This window comes from Nerophis ophidion, linkage group LG22, assembly GCF_033978795.1.
Source record: "Nerophis ophidion isolate RoL-2023_Sa linkage group LG22, RoL_Noph_v1.0, whole genome shotgun sequence".
Lineage (NCBI taxonomy): Eukaryota > Metazoa > Chordata > Actinopteri > Syngnathiformes > Syngnathidae > Nerophis > Nerophis ophidion.
Window position 1 is genome coordinate 26,411,313 of NC_084632.1, and position 18,259 is coordinate 26,429,571.

General features: G+C 39.6%; 1 protein-coding gene across 9 annotated transcripts in view; it reads right to left on the reverse strand.

Annotated features, from left to right (window-relative positions):
• LOC133540738 (discs large homolog 1-like protein) overlaps nt 1–18,259 on the reverse strand; it is a 213,634-nt gene that overhangs the window by 159,035 nt on the left and 36,340 nt on the right. The window contains exon 1 of one of the 9 annotated variants that reach the window (XM_061883619.1): nt 7,058–7,637. The exons of 7 other annotated variants lie outside the window; for them this stretch is intronic. In XM_061883619.1, the coding sequence (XP_061739603.1) occupies nt 7,058–7,120 (63 nt within the window). In that variant the 5' untranslated portion in view covers nt 7,121–7,637. Of the gene's footprint in view, nt 1–7,057; nt 7,638–18,259 lie in introns of those variants that run through there. One more of the 9 variants, XM_061883624.1, reaches the window with a different exon arrangement.

The window sequence follows — 18,259 nt, forward strand, 5'->3', positions numbered from 1 at the left end:
GTAAGGGACGTCTCACACAGACAAATACGCCTTCATTCCCCCCATCCCCCTTTTTTCTTTCTCAACCTCTTACATCACATTCACTCACTGACAATCATAGTCCTGTGATCAAGGATAAAAATATTTATACACTCAGATTGCTTTTTAAGGGCAACTAGGTTATGCTCAGTTAGTGAATGAAATAATACATTCACATACAATGAAAGGGGTGGTTTTAAAAAACGGTCAGATTAATTGCTTAAATTTGATTTATAGATCATCATTAGATTATCTTGTATTAGACAACTCATTAGTCAGCGGGGCAGTTCTACACCACTTCAAACCATACAACTGTTAATATACACTAGGTTTAAATAGAAACATATAGATGGAGACAACCACTTTGTATCCAATTGACACCCTCCAATTGTTCCTGATACAATGCCTTAACATTTTTTATAAAATGTTTTACATTATGGTGCTTGCTAGAAAGGTATTTTTATACAGGGCCAATGAGCTTAAGATAGAGTAAAATATGCAATAACTAATGGAGCATCAATCCATCTTCTTCCTTCTTATCCGAAGTCGGGTCGTGGGGGCAGCAGCCTAAGCAGAGAAGCCCAGGGTTCCCTCTCCCCAGGCACTTCGTCCAGCTCTTCTAGGGGGATCCCGAGGCGCTCCCAAACCAGCTCGGAGATATAGTCTCTCCAACGTGTTCTAAGTCTTCCCCATGGCCTTCTACCGGTCAAATGTGACCTAAACACTGAACTACTACTAAATGACAGAGCTTCTCACCCTATCTCTAGGGGAAAGCCCCGCCACTCGACAAAGGAAACTCAATTTTACTGCTTGTACCCGTGATCTTGTCCTTTCGATCCTGACCCAAAGCTCATGACCATAGGTGAGGATAGGAACGTAGATCGACCGGTAAATTGAGAGCCTTGCCTTCTGACCCAGCTCCTTTTTCAACAAGACGTACCAATGTAGGTTTCGCATCACTGCAGATGCTGCACCGATCCGCCTGTCAATCTCACAATGCACTCTTCCCTCACTAGTGAACAAGACCCTGAGGTACTTGAACTCCTCCACCTGGGGCAGGATTTTGTCCTCAACCTTGAAACACACTCCCCCCTTTTCCAGGCGAGAATCGTGGAATCTGACTTGGAAGTGCTGATTTTCATCCCAGTCGCTTCACACTCACCTGCGAACTAATCCTGCAGCCATCAAACCTGATACCTTCAGTGATCTGACTGGGACAACAAAGCATGTCCATAAAATTTGTGAACAGAATCGGTAACAAAGTGCAGCTCTGGGGAAGACTAACCCTCATTGGAAACGGGTACGACTTACTGCTGGAAATGCGGATCAAGCTCTGACACTGATTATATAAAGAGTAGACCCGCACAAAATCAGTTGGTTCAATACCTCATACCTTGTGAGTACTCTTCACAGGACTTCCCGAGGGATACTGTCAATTGCCTTCTCCAAGTCCACAAAACACATGTAGACTAGTTTGGAAAACTCCAATGAATCCTCAAGGATTCTTTCAAGCGTATAGAGCTGGACCACGGTTCCACAACCAGGACAAAAATCACACTAAATCTGATGTTTGACTATCCAGTGCACCTGAATAGACTTTACCAGGAAGGCTGAGGAGTGTGATACAGCAATAGCTAGGTCACACCCTCTAATTCCCCTTATGAAATCGGGAAACCACCACCCTTGTCTGCCAATCCAGAAGTACCGTCCCCAATGTCCACGCAATGCTGCAGAGTCTTGTCAACCCAGACAGCCCCACAGTATCCAGAGGCTAATGGAACTCCGGGCGGATCTGAACCACCCCCAGTGCCCTGCCACCAAGAAGCATCTTAACTACTTCGGCAACCTCAGCCCCAGAAATAAGAGAGGCCACCACAAAGTCTCCAGGCACTGCGTCCTCATTGGAAGATATGTTGGTGGGATTGAGGTGGTCTTCAAAATATTCCTTTTACCGATCCAAAACATCCCTAGCTGAGGTCACCAACACAACGTACCCACCATAAACGCTGTTGAGTGCATTGCTTCCACCTCCTGAGGCGGCGGATGGTGGTCCAGAATCCCTTTAAAAGCTGTTGTACACCATGGCTTCTCCGAACTCGTCCCATGTACGAGTTTTTGATGGAGCACCTTGTTTAATTTAGCTAAAGTAAACATACCTTGTTTAACTTAGCATAAGTAAATGCTAAAAGTAAATCACATACATCCGTATACTTAAAAATAAGAGTGGCAAAAATAACATCAATAATAATTGCTAGTCATGTTGTAAATCATTATTACCTTGTATATCATTGCTGAGGGCAGGCAATGTATCAATTGTGGTATTTAAAGGGGAACTGCACTTTTTGGGGAATTTTGCCCAGCGTTCATAATCATGATGAAAGACATGACAACAGATGGATTTTTTTTTTTATGAATTCCAAATATTAAATAAACGTAAATAAAAGTCCGCTTACAGCGGAGCCAATGGAAGCTCCACTATTCCTCCCATAAAATATGATAACCATTCAAAATGCGCAAAAAATACTCAATTTACATTTTGTGACTTGAATATTAATCAAGTATATTGTGATAAGGGATTTTGTTGTAATAAGCGCTAACACCGACAAACTATTTATTGTGGCAAAGTAAACACTTCCCTGTCTCCCAATGTTTATACATCATCGAGCGGTCCACCGTTTCCTCGCTTCCCTGCTCCCTGTAAATTTGTTGTAGATTATAAATCATGCATCTTACCTGGAAAAATAGTTGGCTGAAGAGATAATCTGACACGTTGCGACACTTTAACCGCCATTTAAGACCTGGAATTGGCAAGGACGAAACAAAAAGCGCTTGTTCCCCCACAGCTCCACCTCGTTTCTTTGAGAGGATTATGAGACACATTTTATCTAAATGGGAATAGATGTTCATCCTAAATCGGCATCCTAATGACAGCAGACAATGCACAGTAAGTGATGTTTTTATTATGTTGGTTTGGCTCTCATAAATTCTGCAGTGAGCAGAAATCCGTGATGAAAAAAAGTGAGCAAAAGTGATGTGTTTTAGAAAATAATGTGCCACGTATGCTTAAAATGATCAAAATACGTAAATATTAAATGTTACTGTAAATGTGCCTGTTACTATTATTATTATTATTATGTATATGAATATGAAACCCCAACGGAGGTGTTTGGATGTTTTTTTAGAGGCTCCATAGACAGAATGGAATAGCTCCCACCGACTCTATTGTAAGCACACTTTTGAACAAATTATTTAGAATGCAAAAAAAAATTAAAAAATCCATCCGTCGTCATGTCTTTCATAATGATTGTGAACAATAGGGAAAATTACAGAAAAAATACAGTTGCCCTTTAATGGTACATACATTTTTTAACAAAATATATTGGCTACTGCACAATAACAAAACAAAGGCAAAAACTACTATGAGCTCTCATTTAAAACATTTGGGTTTTGCCCTCAAAGCCTTCCTGTATGCAGAAACCTATTCTTAATATTACAGAAACAACAATGTTTTTGTAATAGTAAAAACAAGAAAAAATAAATCAATCTAATCACTTTAGTATCATTTTTATACTGATTCTATGCTAGGTAACGAGAGTATCGTCATCTGGATCGATCGACTCTACTTTATATTGAAGCTTTAGCGTTCTTGTGTTCTCCTGCAGTGTGTACGTGTGTATGCATGTGTGTAGCATGCCTAACCATTCTTTTTCCTCCAGTCATTCAGTGATAATTGGAATACCTACGATGGAAACATAGTTTATTTTCTGCTATGGCTGTGAGGATTAATATCTTAGAAGCGGCTTCCAGATGGGTAGTAAGGGCAAAATCCTCATTTAAAGAGGGCATCTGCACTACTTTGGCACATGCTATCAATTTTGCACTCAGCCTTAGTAGATCACCAGCAACACACCTACTAATACTACGCACACTTTGACAGTTAGCAAACCCAATTTAGCATTGCTTGTTTGGGATATTAGTATATCAGCCATTAGATATCCAAAAAAATACTGTAGGAAATGGTAAAAGAGGCTATGTAATTAAAACCGTAAAGTATTAATCAAGCTATATATTTATTCCAACGCGTGTTTCTTTACAAACATCAGTACAGCGGGTAAAAACATAGTTTCCATTGTGTCACATACTCTTAATGACCCCAGTTTTTGCTCTGTTTCTCCGCCATTCATTCTGCAGTTGACTCTTCCTGCCTCCATCTACTTGGATGAAGTGATTTAATAGGACAAAAGTGAAGCCTTTACACATTATTAGAGCTTATCTGCTGAAGCTGACAACAGCATGCACATGTGCGTGCACACACAATTTACATGTAGTATTATACATTAAGTGTTGTAGCTCTATCATTTCAACTTTGTGTTTATCATGACTTTTTTTAGTGCCTTTTCATATATGCATGCAGGCTTCAACAGTTCTTTTGGGATTACCATTACATAGTGTTCTTTCAGCTTTTATGTGGAACTTTAATGTTTTATGGGTCCACTCAGAGGTTTCAGACAACTTCCAAAAAATGCTTTGCAATTTTAGTAAGTGCCCATCCTCTTAAGTGTTGTCTGTTGTTATGTAATATTAAGTCAGAACACTCAAGAGGAATAAGCTACATTCCTTTCACATGGGTTAGGAATAGAGCACCCATTAAGTGACTTCATCTGTATCAGTAACTTATTTCTTGCGGTTACTTTAATCACAATTGAGGAATCACAGCCTCGTGTTTTTGATAATTGAACCTTCAAGACTTTTGCAGCGTGCACCTCTGCTCTGTCTTCTAAATTTGGATCCACCTGCTTCCTCCATGCCATTCTAACAGTAAAAGTGAAGTAACAGACTTCAGGAATTTTGTCTTTATTGAGGGGGATATTTACACCCTTGACAATTTTAATTCTTCAGTTGTTATTGAAGAGTTTGTTTTGTTTTGCAAGGAATTGTGGTCCATGCCAAGTGAAACTATAACACTGACCTGTAGCTTTTACGACAACAGACTGCCTGCCACCAGCCTCCTCTCACCCTCGTACACGTACTAATATTAATGTAACTTGGGAAAGTGTGTCAATGGCATCACTTTTGGTCTGTCTACCACTTTTTAGTGTCAGTTCACTGACCACAGTCTATCTCTCTTAGTTTGTAGTTCAGCAAGTCCCCTGTTAGTCAACCCAATAAGGCTATTCCCTCTTCACAACTACATACTATTGCTGCAAATAACAATTGATATTATTTAATGAATGATTATAAATCAATTAATCACCTTCCATTACCAGGTTTCACCATTTGCAAATTAACAAGTTATTGAAGGTTGAGGTGAGATTATATCGCAGAAAAGGTATCCCCAAGCTAGCCATTTTTTGAGTTGTGTCCAATTGTGATGTCATATATTATAAGACCGCCCTCAAACAGAGTTTCTCCATCTATGACATGGCTCCCTGAGGGAAGATGTGCCATCGTCTTTTCTCACAAGCAAGTTTACTACATGGAGACATAATCATTTCAAAGCCAAAGGCTAAGTAGAGCTGAAGTGTTTTGGGTACACAGTTCGCCGCACATCATGATACCGCCTTACAGTCACACAATAATGTGGATTAATAGCATTTATGATAGGAAACATCCCAGATGTGCTCTCGATAGAACATCAGACTGGCAAAAAAACGTTTTAATAAAACACGATCAATATTCAAAGTTATACAGTAGATGAGAGACCTGCAAATATTCAAAAATGTGAAGACATTTCATAACTTGTCGTCTGTATGTCGGTATTTGCAGTCAACGTTAATGTTGCTAAAGGGAAATGTGTTTTTCATCCTGCTGTAATTTGGCAAACAGGATCAATTTTCTGTATGTAAGTAATTTAGGTAACTGATATGCAACTACCGACAACTTTACCTAACTTGCATTTATTGCAATTCCATAAACTGCTCTATAAACACAATATTCAATGTAATTGGCGTGGCTAGGCCAGCAACTTGGGGGTTCCAGGTTGGATCCCCGCTTCTGCCATTTTAGTCACTGTCGTTGACACTTTACCTACCTGCTCCCAGTGCCATCCACACTGGTGTAAATGTAACTTAGATATTGGGTTTCACTAAATAAAGCACTTTGAGTCACTAAAGCTATATAAATATAATCCATCTCACTTCACTAACATTAGAGCAGTCACTAACACTACTCTGTCACAAATGACAGCACAACACTTCACACTACACCCCACCGAGTAAGGCTATGAACAAATGGAATGCACCTTCTCTTATTAAGAACTCGCAAGTTTACAACAAGCTTAACTTTTTCAATGGAGCTGCCAAAACTTAGCTTAACAAGCAGACCCAGCAGGTGCAACATATGGATACAGCTGTAAAGAGTCTACAACACAAATTGTATGTTTAGCCTGAAATAAATTGTATGCTGTGGATCAGCACCAGAACATTAGTCAGTTGTCTGTCAAGTCACACACACACACAACTAAATCCAAATATTGGCCTGAGAGGGAAAAAAACACAGGTTTTGACCTCAGTGATTTTAAAGTTCTGTGAGCCAACTCATCACAGACTATCAGAATGGTTTATTTCCCTATCCCAGTCTAGAAATAGGTTTTGTCTGTCCCGTCACCTGTAGAGCCCGCCCAGCCTCCTGTTCTGTCGTTTCACTCTGTTCAGTATGCCTTGCTTTGATGTCTGTTATTATTTCGACATACCATATTGATATGGTTTGTCATCTGAGCGATCTGGCTTGTTTTATTTGAAGGTGTTTATACAGTAAATAGCCACTCATTCTTCAGAAAGGTAAGCACATACTGTACCACTGTATACCACACTCAAATCAATAGTCATTAAAAAAAGCGTGTCATAATAATACTTCATCACAATAAATTAAATAAAACATTTCTCTGGTGTGTCTTTTTACAAATGTATTAAGTTTATAACTTTTAGCAATCCAAAGTCCTTTCATAAACTTCATAAAAATCTGTTTTATTCCTCTGTCCTACTTAACCTCACTCTTTTAGTTAAACCGAACATGCACATGCACACAACTTTCAACCTACCTTGCATCCAAACATCAGCGATATGGTGTTGTTGGTGCATGCTACTTTGCAGTGGCACAACATGTGGCTAACGTTAGCTAGCTACTCCTGCGCTGGGGGGGCATCCTCGCCTGCACTCACACATTCAACGTAGACTCATGCATACAGTCGCACTCACAAACATACACACGTACATGCATGACTTCCTTTAGCCATGCTCCATCCTGCCCCCCCCCACACCGCATGATTGTGGTCCTCAACTGTGGCAGGCCAGCATCCTCTCCCTCTCGCTCGTTCTCATCTTCACCATAATCTTCATCAGCATAATCCTCATAGATTGTTAGGAGGCACGGAGGAACATGGCAAATCTATTTGTGTGTCACTGTGTGGGTATAAAAAAAATTTCAGCACGTGTGTTGTCAGCATTTGTGTGTGGATGAATGTGTTTGTGCATAAGTTTGTCTATGCAAGTGTCAGTATGGATGTGGTCTCTATTGTCTTTCTTTGCAGCAGTTGTTCCAGGCATCCATCTCCTCTCTCACTATCTAAATGTTTGCCTCTGTTTTTGTACGGCTAGCCTCCTCTCTCTTTTTCCCTCGATTTTCTCCTCCCCTCCGTTGCTGTCTCTCACGCTCTTTCTCTCTTGCTCTCTCTTCCCCAGCATTCTTTGCTTCACTGCTTCTCTTGGCCCGCCTTTCGACCGCAAGATCAATGAGTGACAGAAAGAATCAGACCTGCATGGAGATAGATGACATGAATCTACAGATATGATACTATCATATCTTGCCTCCTCTTTCGATTTTTCTTCAGAAATGCTCTGCATCGTATGGCCAACAGAGGAGGTGACTACAGGGTCATAAGGCTAGTGAGATAGTCTTAAAGAAATAATAGTGAAGTTATGCACCCCCCGCGACTTCGAACGGGACAAGCGGTAGAAAATGAATGGATGGATGATTATGTGTCAGGGACACTGCCCTTCCAGTACAGTAAAATACATACATAATATACATCCATCCATTTTTCTACCACCTGTCCCTCTCATTAATAACAATTGTTACTGTTATTAATGACTGAGTACGGCACTATCAAATGTAAAATCCAATAAAACTAGAAACATCAGAGAAAACCAAAACTTCAAGTCAAAAGAAGCATACAAATCACCATGAAAGCAATTTAAACAATTAAATTGTGAGACTACTTTTACAGCTCGTAAGAGAAAATAGCAACACGGCGGAAGCACAAAAATAACTTAAAGCTGATAATGTTTAAATATGCAATTGTTGGTTGTTTTCCTGCACATATACAGGCTGCATATACAAGACTAGAGATTCAGTGTGCAGAAACTGATGCAGGTGGACAAGTGAAATGAATAATGCAAAGTCCTGAAACCAGTAGGGACTGTTCCTCTTTTATGCTGAAAGCTTATGAAGAGGTGTAAATATACAGTCTCATGTGTTTGTGTTTACAAGCATGCTAGTGGTTTACTGGAGGTTTTGTGCATTGGAAAATCCATAAATTATTTTAACTATCCATTACATACAGTATTACACACAACACCACATTATTTGGTGTTTTAATTTAAAATAATAATAGGTAACCAGCAAACGATATATAAACTGTGAACAATGCAACCAACCTCAATGCAAAATGTCTTTAAAAGAAACTGGGGAGTTTTTAAATGATTGGTAGGAGCATAGAGTATTTGAAAAGTCTTGAGAAATTATTTTTACCTTATTTAAATTGGCAATGAGCAGCTGGCTAATGCTCATGCATCACACACAAATGAATACACCAGCTATTGCCAAAGGCATTCTGGCTTTTAACATTGTGTGAGATGCATTATAACGTAAGTATTGTTTATTGTTAGATCCAACATTACATACTACAGAAAAGGGCTAAGAAAAAAGGAAGAAAGAAAACAAATTAAAAGGTGGTAGAGATACAAACAAATACAATGCAACCTCATGTGCCTTGCAGGCATGCACTACATGTTAACATTTGTAGGTCAGCCAGCACGGAAATAACTATGCAGTGTGTGCGTGTGTGTGTGTGTGTGAGTGTGTGTGTGTGAGTTTGTGTGTGTGTGTGTGTGTACATGTGTGCGTGCGTTTGCGCGTGTGTGTGCGTGTATATGTGCATGTGTGTGTTTGAGTGTCTAATGAAACTACCCAATGAAAAAACCCTCCATATTTAACATCCATGGACACACAAGTATTGCCTACTGGATTTTTGTTAATTTTTCATGAGTGTAATTTCTTAAACTGTGGCTTCCACGGTTTTTTAAGACACCTTAAGTTTTCCCAAAAACAGACAATACTTTTAAATATCAAAAATATGAAAATAAAGAAATGTGAAGAAAATGTTTTTAAAAAGTCACCCAACATTTTCCCTTTATGTAGTACATATAGTGGCTCTTTGGGGAAAACCTTGGCGACACAGCATTTTCATATTTTGGAAGAAAGTATTCATTGTGTACTTTATAGGTTCACGCTAAGCGGATAGTACAAACCCTGTTTCCATATGAGTTGGAAAATTGTGTTAGATGTAAATATAAACGGAATACAATGATTCGCGAATCATTTTCAACCCATATTCAGTTGAATATGCAACAAAGACAACATATGTGATGTTCAAACTGATAAACATTTTTTTTTTGCAAATAATCATTAACTTTAGAATTTGATGCCAGCAACACGTGACAAAGAAGTTGGGAAAGGTGGCAATAAATACTGATAAAGTTGAGGAATGCTCATCAAACACTTATTTGGAACATCCCACAGGTGTGCATGCTAATTAGGAACAGGTGGGTGCCATGATTGGGTGTAAAAACAGCTTCCCAAAAAACGCTCAGTCTTTCACAAGAAAGGATGGAGCGAGGTACACCCGGTGTCTACAACTGCGTGAGCAAATAGTCAAACAGTTTAAGAAAAACGTTTTTCAAAGTGCAATTGCAAGAAATTTACGGATTTCAACATCTACAGTCCATAAGATCATCAAAAGGTTCAGAGAATCTAGAGAAATCACTCTATGTAAGCGGCATGGCCGGAAACCAACATTGACTGACCGTGACCTTCGATCTCTTCGACGGCACTGTATCAAAAACTGACATCAAACTCTAAAGGATATCACCACATGGGCTCAGGAACTCTTCAGAAAACCACTGTCACTAAATACAGTTGGTCGCTACATCTGTAAGTGCAAGTTAAAGCTCTACTATGCAAAGCGAAAGCCATTTATCAACAACATCCAGAAACGCCGCCGGCTTCTCTGGGCCTGAGATCATCTGAGATGGACTGATGCAAAGAGTAAAAGTGTTCTGTGATCTGATGAGTCCACATTTTAAATTGTTTTTGGAAATATTCGACATTGTGTCATCCGGACCAAAGGGAAAGCGAACCATCCAGACTGTTATTGATGCAAAGTTCAAAAGCCAGCATATGTGAAGGCACCATTAATGCTGGAAGGTACATACAGCTTTTGGAACAACATATGCTGCCATCCAAGCGCTGTCTTTTTCATGGACGCCCCTGCTTATTTCAGCAAGACAATGCCAAGCCACATTCAGCAGGTGTTACAACAGCGTGGCTTTGTAAAAAAAAAAAGAGTGTGGGTACTTTTCTGGCCCGCCTGCAGTCCAGACCTGTCTCCCATCGAAAATGTGTGGTGCAAAATGAAGCGTAAAATACGACAGCGGAGACCCCGGACTGTTGAAGCTCTACATAAAACAAGAATGGGAAAGAATTCCACTTTCAAATCTTCAAAAATTAGTTTCCTCAGTTCCCAAATGTTTATTGAGTGTTGTTAAAATAAATGGTGATGTAACACAGTGGTGAACATGCCCTTTCCCAACTACTTTGGCACGTGTTGCAGCCATGAAATTCGAAGTTATTATTTGCAAAAAAAAAAAAGAAATTCATGAGTTTGAACATCAAATATCTTGTCTTTGTAGTGCATTAAATTGAATATGGGTTGAAAAGGATTTGCAAATCATTGTATTTCGTTTATATTTACATCCAACACAATTTCCCAACTCATATGGAAACGGGGTTTGTATACAATCATATGGTAAATGATGTCCTAGATTGCGGAGCCACATATAAAAACGTCTTTGTTATGAATCAGTACATGTCAATAAACAGTAAATAGTGCAGTCCTCCCTCTAGTATGTATTTTCTGTTTCATAAAAAGGCTTTAAAAAATCGTATATATAAAGACACACCTTTGACATAATAGTCTCTACAATTAATTTTTTTAAACTTCAACTTCAAAGATTCTTTATCGTCATTTTTTCCATCGAGCAAGACCTGTTTTAATATGCATCTTGCTGTACTTTTGCTGTACAAATGGCCGCTGGGCCGCACTTTGGACACTCGTTATTTGATAGCTCTTTGTCAGACCTGATGTCAACTGTGAACAACTACAACTTTCGTCGACTATTTCACTTGCTTTTGATATCTATGATAATAAGAGTGTTTCTGCTGTTGGAACTACAATAATCCATGCAGTACATGTTGATTCAAAAAAGGAGAAGGCATTCACAGAGGCGGGTTTTATACCCTCTGAAAGAGTCATATACACACGGGAAATAATGTTCATCGGCTTGGTCTGAAATATTTGGAGATGCATGTCATGCTACATAGGAAGTTTTTCAGGGTGAGGTGCGCGCCTGTGTAGCGTACGCTGGTGCTGTGACATAGCATAATTCCAGGCAGCATTGCCAGACATATAATGAAAATGTTACCCTTTGTACCATTAACTATTCTAAAAGTCCTATATAACGTACGATAATTTGAGCAATTCAGTACATCGCCAGCGAACACAAACAGCACCCGATGGTGTTCAATGTGTCTTTACAGCCAGGTGGTGGTGCTGATCTGCCAGTAGCTGCTTTTTTCCCCAATAGTGCTGTTGGTTTATTAAACTTTTGCTGACAGCACATGGGTGGGACCAGACAAGCTCAGCTTCTTCCCACTACTTCTGGACCGTTGATCCCTTAAGTAAAAATGAGTTCTTGTGACGTTTTAAAATGTTCCAAATAAAATAAATTGGTTGATTGATTGAAAGGGTAAAAACTGCACTTTAAATGCTTTAAATGGTCTGTGGTATTTGTTTAATGTAGCAGATGAGCCGAAGGGTATGTCAATGTTTACTTGACAGCTGTTTTTTTAAATGATTTATTGTTTTTTACCTGATTAAAGTATTTCATTTTTAATCATCATCTAAATTCAGTTAATTTTGGTCTAGTTTACGCCAACTAGATTTCACAACATTTATTGAATTAGAATTACAGTAAATGTATTCATCTAAAATGATAAGGCATCTTTAAATTGGAATTGCTAGTAATGTTGCCTATCATTCACAATCCGTATGTGAGACAAGCACGCATATGGGGCGGTGTGACTCGATTGGTAGAGTGGCCGTGCCAGCAAACTTGAGGATTCAAGGTTCGATTCTCGCTTCTGCCATCCTAGTCAGTGCCGTTGTGTCCTTGGGCAAGACACGATACCCACCTGATCCCAGTGCCACCCACACTGGTTTAAAAATGTAACTAGATATTGGGTTTCACAATGTAAAGCGTGTTGAGTCACTAGAGAAAAGCCCTCTAAAATAACATCCCAAATCCGCCAACAACACGCCAGTTACATGTTACACGACCTGCTTATTACCAAATATTAGCAACACTGTTAATATAAGAGCTAACACCGAATAACCATTTTTAGTAACACAGTGCATTGGTCACAAAGAGGTAACTAACCACTAAAGCTATTGACACACTGAGCTGCTGCATCACCTATGAGTTGGTAAGTTAAAGACTATATATTATTATATCTGGACCACCTCAGGAAGGGGGAGCAGTGGACTGTCATCACTGTATTGTGGGCATGGTGTGCTGCTGACCTCGGCTTGGGATGTTGTGGATTGGTGGAGGGAATAAATCTAAGACCTATTTAACAGTGACTGTGGAATCTGCGGTGGACTCTCATATTTCTGGGGCTGAGGTTGCTGAGGTAGTTAAAAAGATCCTCGGCTGCAGGGCCCCGTGAGTGGATGAGATCCGTCCAGTTCATTAAGGCTCTAAATGCTGTGGGGCTGTCTTGGTTGACAAGACTCTGCAACATTACGTGGACATTGGGGGCGGTGCCTCTGGATTGGCAGCCCGGGGTGGTGGTTCCTCTTTTTGAGAATGTGAACCTGAGGGTGGGTTCCAAGTATTGAGGAATCACACTAATCAGCCTTTCCGGTAAGGTCTATCAAGGTGTACCGGAGAGGAGGCTAAACTGGATAGTCGAACCCCGGATTCAGAAGAAGCAGTGTGGTTTTTGTCCTGGTTGTGAAAACGTGGACCAGCTATATATAATCTCGGCAAGATCGTCAAGGGTGCATGGGATTTTGCTCAATCAGTCTTTATGTGCTTTGTGGACCTGGAGAAGGCATCCGACCGTGTCCCTCAGAAAGTGCTGGGAGAGAATGGGGTAGCGGACCTGTATAATTGGTGTCTGAGCCTGGTCCGCATTGCCGGCAGTAAGTCGGCCCTATTTCCAGTGAGGGTTGGACTACGCCAGGGCTGATCTTGGCAGGATCTAAAGCTCTCACTGGATCGGTTTTGCAGTCAAGTGTGCAGTTTCTGGGATGAGAATCAGCACTTCCATGTTCGAATCCATGGGTCTCCACCAGAAAAAGGTGAAATGCATTTATCAAGTTTGGGAGGACATCTTGCCCCAGGGGGAGGAGTTCAAGTTCCTCGGGGTCTTGTTCACAAGTGACGGAAGAGTGAATCGTGAGATCGACATGCGGATCGATGCGCCGTCTGCAATAATGCAGATCGTGTATCGATCCATCGTGGTGAAGGAGAAACTGAGCCAGAGGGCAAAGCTCTCAATTTACTGGTCGATCTATGTTCTTATCCTTACCTATGGTGATGAACTTTGGGTTGTGACCAAAAGAACAAGATCATGAGTACTAGTACAATTTTCTCTATCAGGTAGCGGGGTTCTTTCTTGAAGACAAAGTGAGAAGCTCTGTCATTTGGGAGGAGCTCAGAGTAAAGCTGGTGCTCCTCCACATCGAAAGGAGCTAGACGAGGTGGTCCGGGTATCTAGTCAGGATACACCCGTTGGCTTCATAGGCTTACAGATGCTCTGCTGAGACTGCTGCGCCCAAGACCCGACCTCAGATAAGCGAAAGAAGATGGATAGATTATGAATCATGCCTCACACTTGTATAGTAGAAGGCTGTGTTCATAAACTGAATAGATGGTCAACTTTGAAATTAAATTTTGACATGAAGACATCAATAAGAAGACAGGACATTATGCTTGTTTGCGTCCACCTTTCTTTTTTATCCAGGGTGTAAAGATTATGATTAATTCCTTATCTAAAAGAGAACACAAGTCTTGTGCTGAAATATTTAAACATTCCATCAGTCTGCATCCCAGTGAAAGCAGTTCACAGTGAACTATTGTTTCATTATGTTTGTATTTTGTATTTCTTGTTTAGAACTTCTGCGATAAGGTGGCGACTTGTCCAGGGTGTACACCTTCCGCCCGATTGTAGCTGAGATAGGCACCAGCGCCCCCCGCGCACCCCTTAGGGAATAAGAGGTAGAAAATGGATGGATGGATGGATAGATAGATGTTTAGAACTTACCAACACTGCTACATGATACCAAGTTTTTAATTACAGCTGGACCTACTTAGCAACCCGCTTCTAAAACGTGTACCTATCCTCTGTATATTCAGGCTCAAAAATATAAGTATCTGGATAGGGCCGCACAAATATGGTCAAAATACTAATCCTGATTATTTTTATCAATATTGAAATCACGATTAGCTATTTTGAACAAACAGTATGATTGTGAACTTTCATTTTTCAAAATGAAACTACAAAAATTAATTAGTTATAAAATAAAAAATACAAAAGACAAAGGGCTAACTAAAAATAAATATGCCGTTTCAAAGCGTGATCATAAAGTGCAAACAAGTGAAAAATTAGGACTACCGTATTTCCTTGAATAGCCGCCGGGCATGTAATATGCGCCTGCCTTGAATTCTTGCCAGGTCAAACTCGCTCCCCAAATTTATTAGTGCATGCTTACTTTTACCGCCGGGTCAAATTTGTGAGTGACGCTTCGCCTGTCGTCATTTTCATAATGGCGGAGGAGGTTTTTTTTTGCTTTTACTATGTGTAAGCCAGGGGTCTTGTTCCACAGCCATACAGATCACACTGGTGGTTGTGATATAAAACAACTTTAACACTCTTAGTAATATATGCCACACTCTGTGAACCCACACCAAAGACATTTAGGGAGAACATCGGCTCTGTAACACATTATAAACGCAACAAAAGAATTACCCACAATGCCATCCATCCATGACTCTTGGCTATATAATACACGCTAGCGGGAAAATGTGTTTGGTGTGGGCTCACAGAGTGTGGCAAATATTAGTAAGAGTGTTAATGTTGTTTATATCACAACCATCAGTGTAAAAGGTATGGCTGTTGACCAAGTATGCATTGCAATCTCATATGACAATAAGCGAAATGCATGCGTCCGGCCAGCACGCAGATAGCGTTGTGTAAAGGCGGTCGCGATGACATGTTGTAGAGCAGTAGTCCCCTACCACCGGGCCGCGGCCGCATAAGAATTATTCATTATTTTATCACACTCAATTTTTTACTGCATGCTATTGGTAAGTGCAGGGGTGAGAAGAGGTTTTAAAATGTTTAGCGCCTGTTTACTTTTACCGCATGCCTTGAATAAGCGCAGGAGTGAGAAGAGGTTTTAAATAAATTAGCGCCCCGGCAGCTATTCAAGGAAATACGGTATGCACAAAAGGCACGTTTTAAAAGTACCACAGTGTACAGCTCACAGTATATATAGGACATGTCTTTGCCAAAGAAAATGTTATTACATCCATTATTTATACATGTCTTTAAGAGGTGAATGGATATGGGGTCCCTTGGTGCCGGTTAAACTTACTTTACTTGCTGTACTGTGGGACCCTCGCTTTTGTAGCTGTTCGTCTGGCTTTTGTGCCGATGGAGGGTGCTCCGCTCTGTGAGCAACCAAAACTCTATTCGGATTATTAGCTTCACGTCACGGACAAACAATGGTGGTTGAGGAAAGAATGAAAGTGTTTTCAATGCTTAACCTGTCTCCGCAACTGTATACTTTGTTTAATTGTGCACACTAACACAGCTTGTTGGTTTAAACGCGCAGGATCATTTTCGGGTTTGAGGGAACGAGCGGGAGAGTGCCTCAAAAACGGTGAGGCGTGCGTGCATGTTCCGGGGTTAAAATGCCTACCTGTTGGCAAGCTGTGGGTCACTCTACGGCATAGGAGGGGACTGATGTAATGTCTTAACTTTTCCCAATTTTTTCGGGAGCTACAGGCGACCAGCTGATTAACTGTGAATGCCACGCTTACTCACTCTCACATGATTTCACCGTTTTTCGGTCGCCCCGTGGTGGTTGGCTGACTGTTGGTTGTGAAAGTACTTTAATTGATATGTAGCAGAGCCTGCTTTTTATATGTTAATAACGCCGACGATCACCTTCATTTAATCGTAGCGACCAAAATCGTGATCACGATTAAAATTCAAATAATTGAGCAGCTTTAGATCTTGATCATAATTCGTCCCAAAGTAGTCGTTGTTGGCTCTCAATAATGTCTGCCGTGATGAGTTGTGATGCATCTCTGAAATCAATGCACTGCCATAATGCTTAAAATGACTAAAATATAGTTAATATACCATATTATGGATGCGACTGTTACTACATTACATACTGTATACACTTACAGCGGCAGCCTGTATATAAAACTTTAATGGAGGGTTTTTTTTAATGTTTCTAGAGCACTTAAAAGGCAGAGTAGTTCAAATCCCAGTAACCTGCATTGTTAGCCACATATTGATACCATTTTTTCCATAAAGTGCATAAAACAAGGAAGTGTGTGCATGTGTGTGCTTGTCTCACATAAGGATTGTGAATGATAGCCAACATTTTAAAAAGTGCAGTTCTCCTTTAAGGTTACCTTAAAAACGGATAATAATAAAATGCATACCAAAAAAGTAAATACGAACGTAAACACACTAAGCCTAGATTTGTCTTATTTTACTTTAAATACAAAGTTAATGCAGCTAAGTAGACAGCGTAGAGCGCTTCAAACTTACCATCTATTTTATGGCGGAAAATACAGTAAACTACAATCAACTTACAAGTATTATCATCACTGCAGGAATAGCTAAGCAAGCGACACACTGAGGAAGAAAGAGCAGGTTACGGTAAGACATTCTAACTGATAAGATTGGCGACAAAACCAGCTTGAATAAAAGTAGTAACCAGCAGTAACAGGAAATCAGCTAGTACATTAGTAAGAGTCTAGAGAGAAAATAGTAAACTACAAACAACAATTGTTTATCTCTCAGCACCACATGATTCAATTTGATTCGATTCTTGGGGATAACAATTTGATTAAGAATCGATTCTAAATTCAAAATCAATACTTTTTTTTAATCAACATTGGGTGCCCGTTAGTATATGACTACCTACATTTTTTCTATTAAAAATATATATGCATTTGATATAAATGAGAAATATATATATATATATTATTTAAAAGACACTTGGTTTTGTTTAATAAAATTCTCCCCAAACATTCAATAAAGTCAGATACAAATAAGGCAACAGAAAAAATATCAACACTTTTCTTTTTTAAAGTAAATATGTACAGCAGTTATGGGCATCTACTGCATATCAAAAACATAGTTTGCCTGAATCGTTTTACAAATATAAATATATATCTTTTTTTCAATCTATTTTTGATTTATTTAAATTGATTAAGAATCACGACAAGTAATAATTAAGATAAATATAATAAATATATATAATTAAACACCGGGTAAATGAGTTTTCCAACATTTACTTAATCTCAGATTTCATGTCCAATATGGCTGTCATTTGATTTAATAAAACAAAGTACAAACCCCGTTTCCATATGAGTTGGGAAATTGTGTTAGACGTAAATATAAACGGAATACAATGATTTGCAAATTATTTTCAACCCATATTCAATTGAATGCACTACAAAGACAAGATTTTTGATGTTCAAACTCATAAACTTCATTTTTTTTTTTGCAAATAATAATTAACTTAGAATTTCATGGCTGCAACACATGCCCTCCTGGTACAATTACAGATGCTACCTCAGTAGAAGTTTTTAAG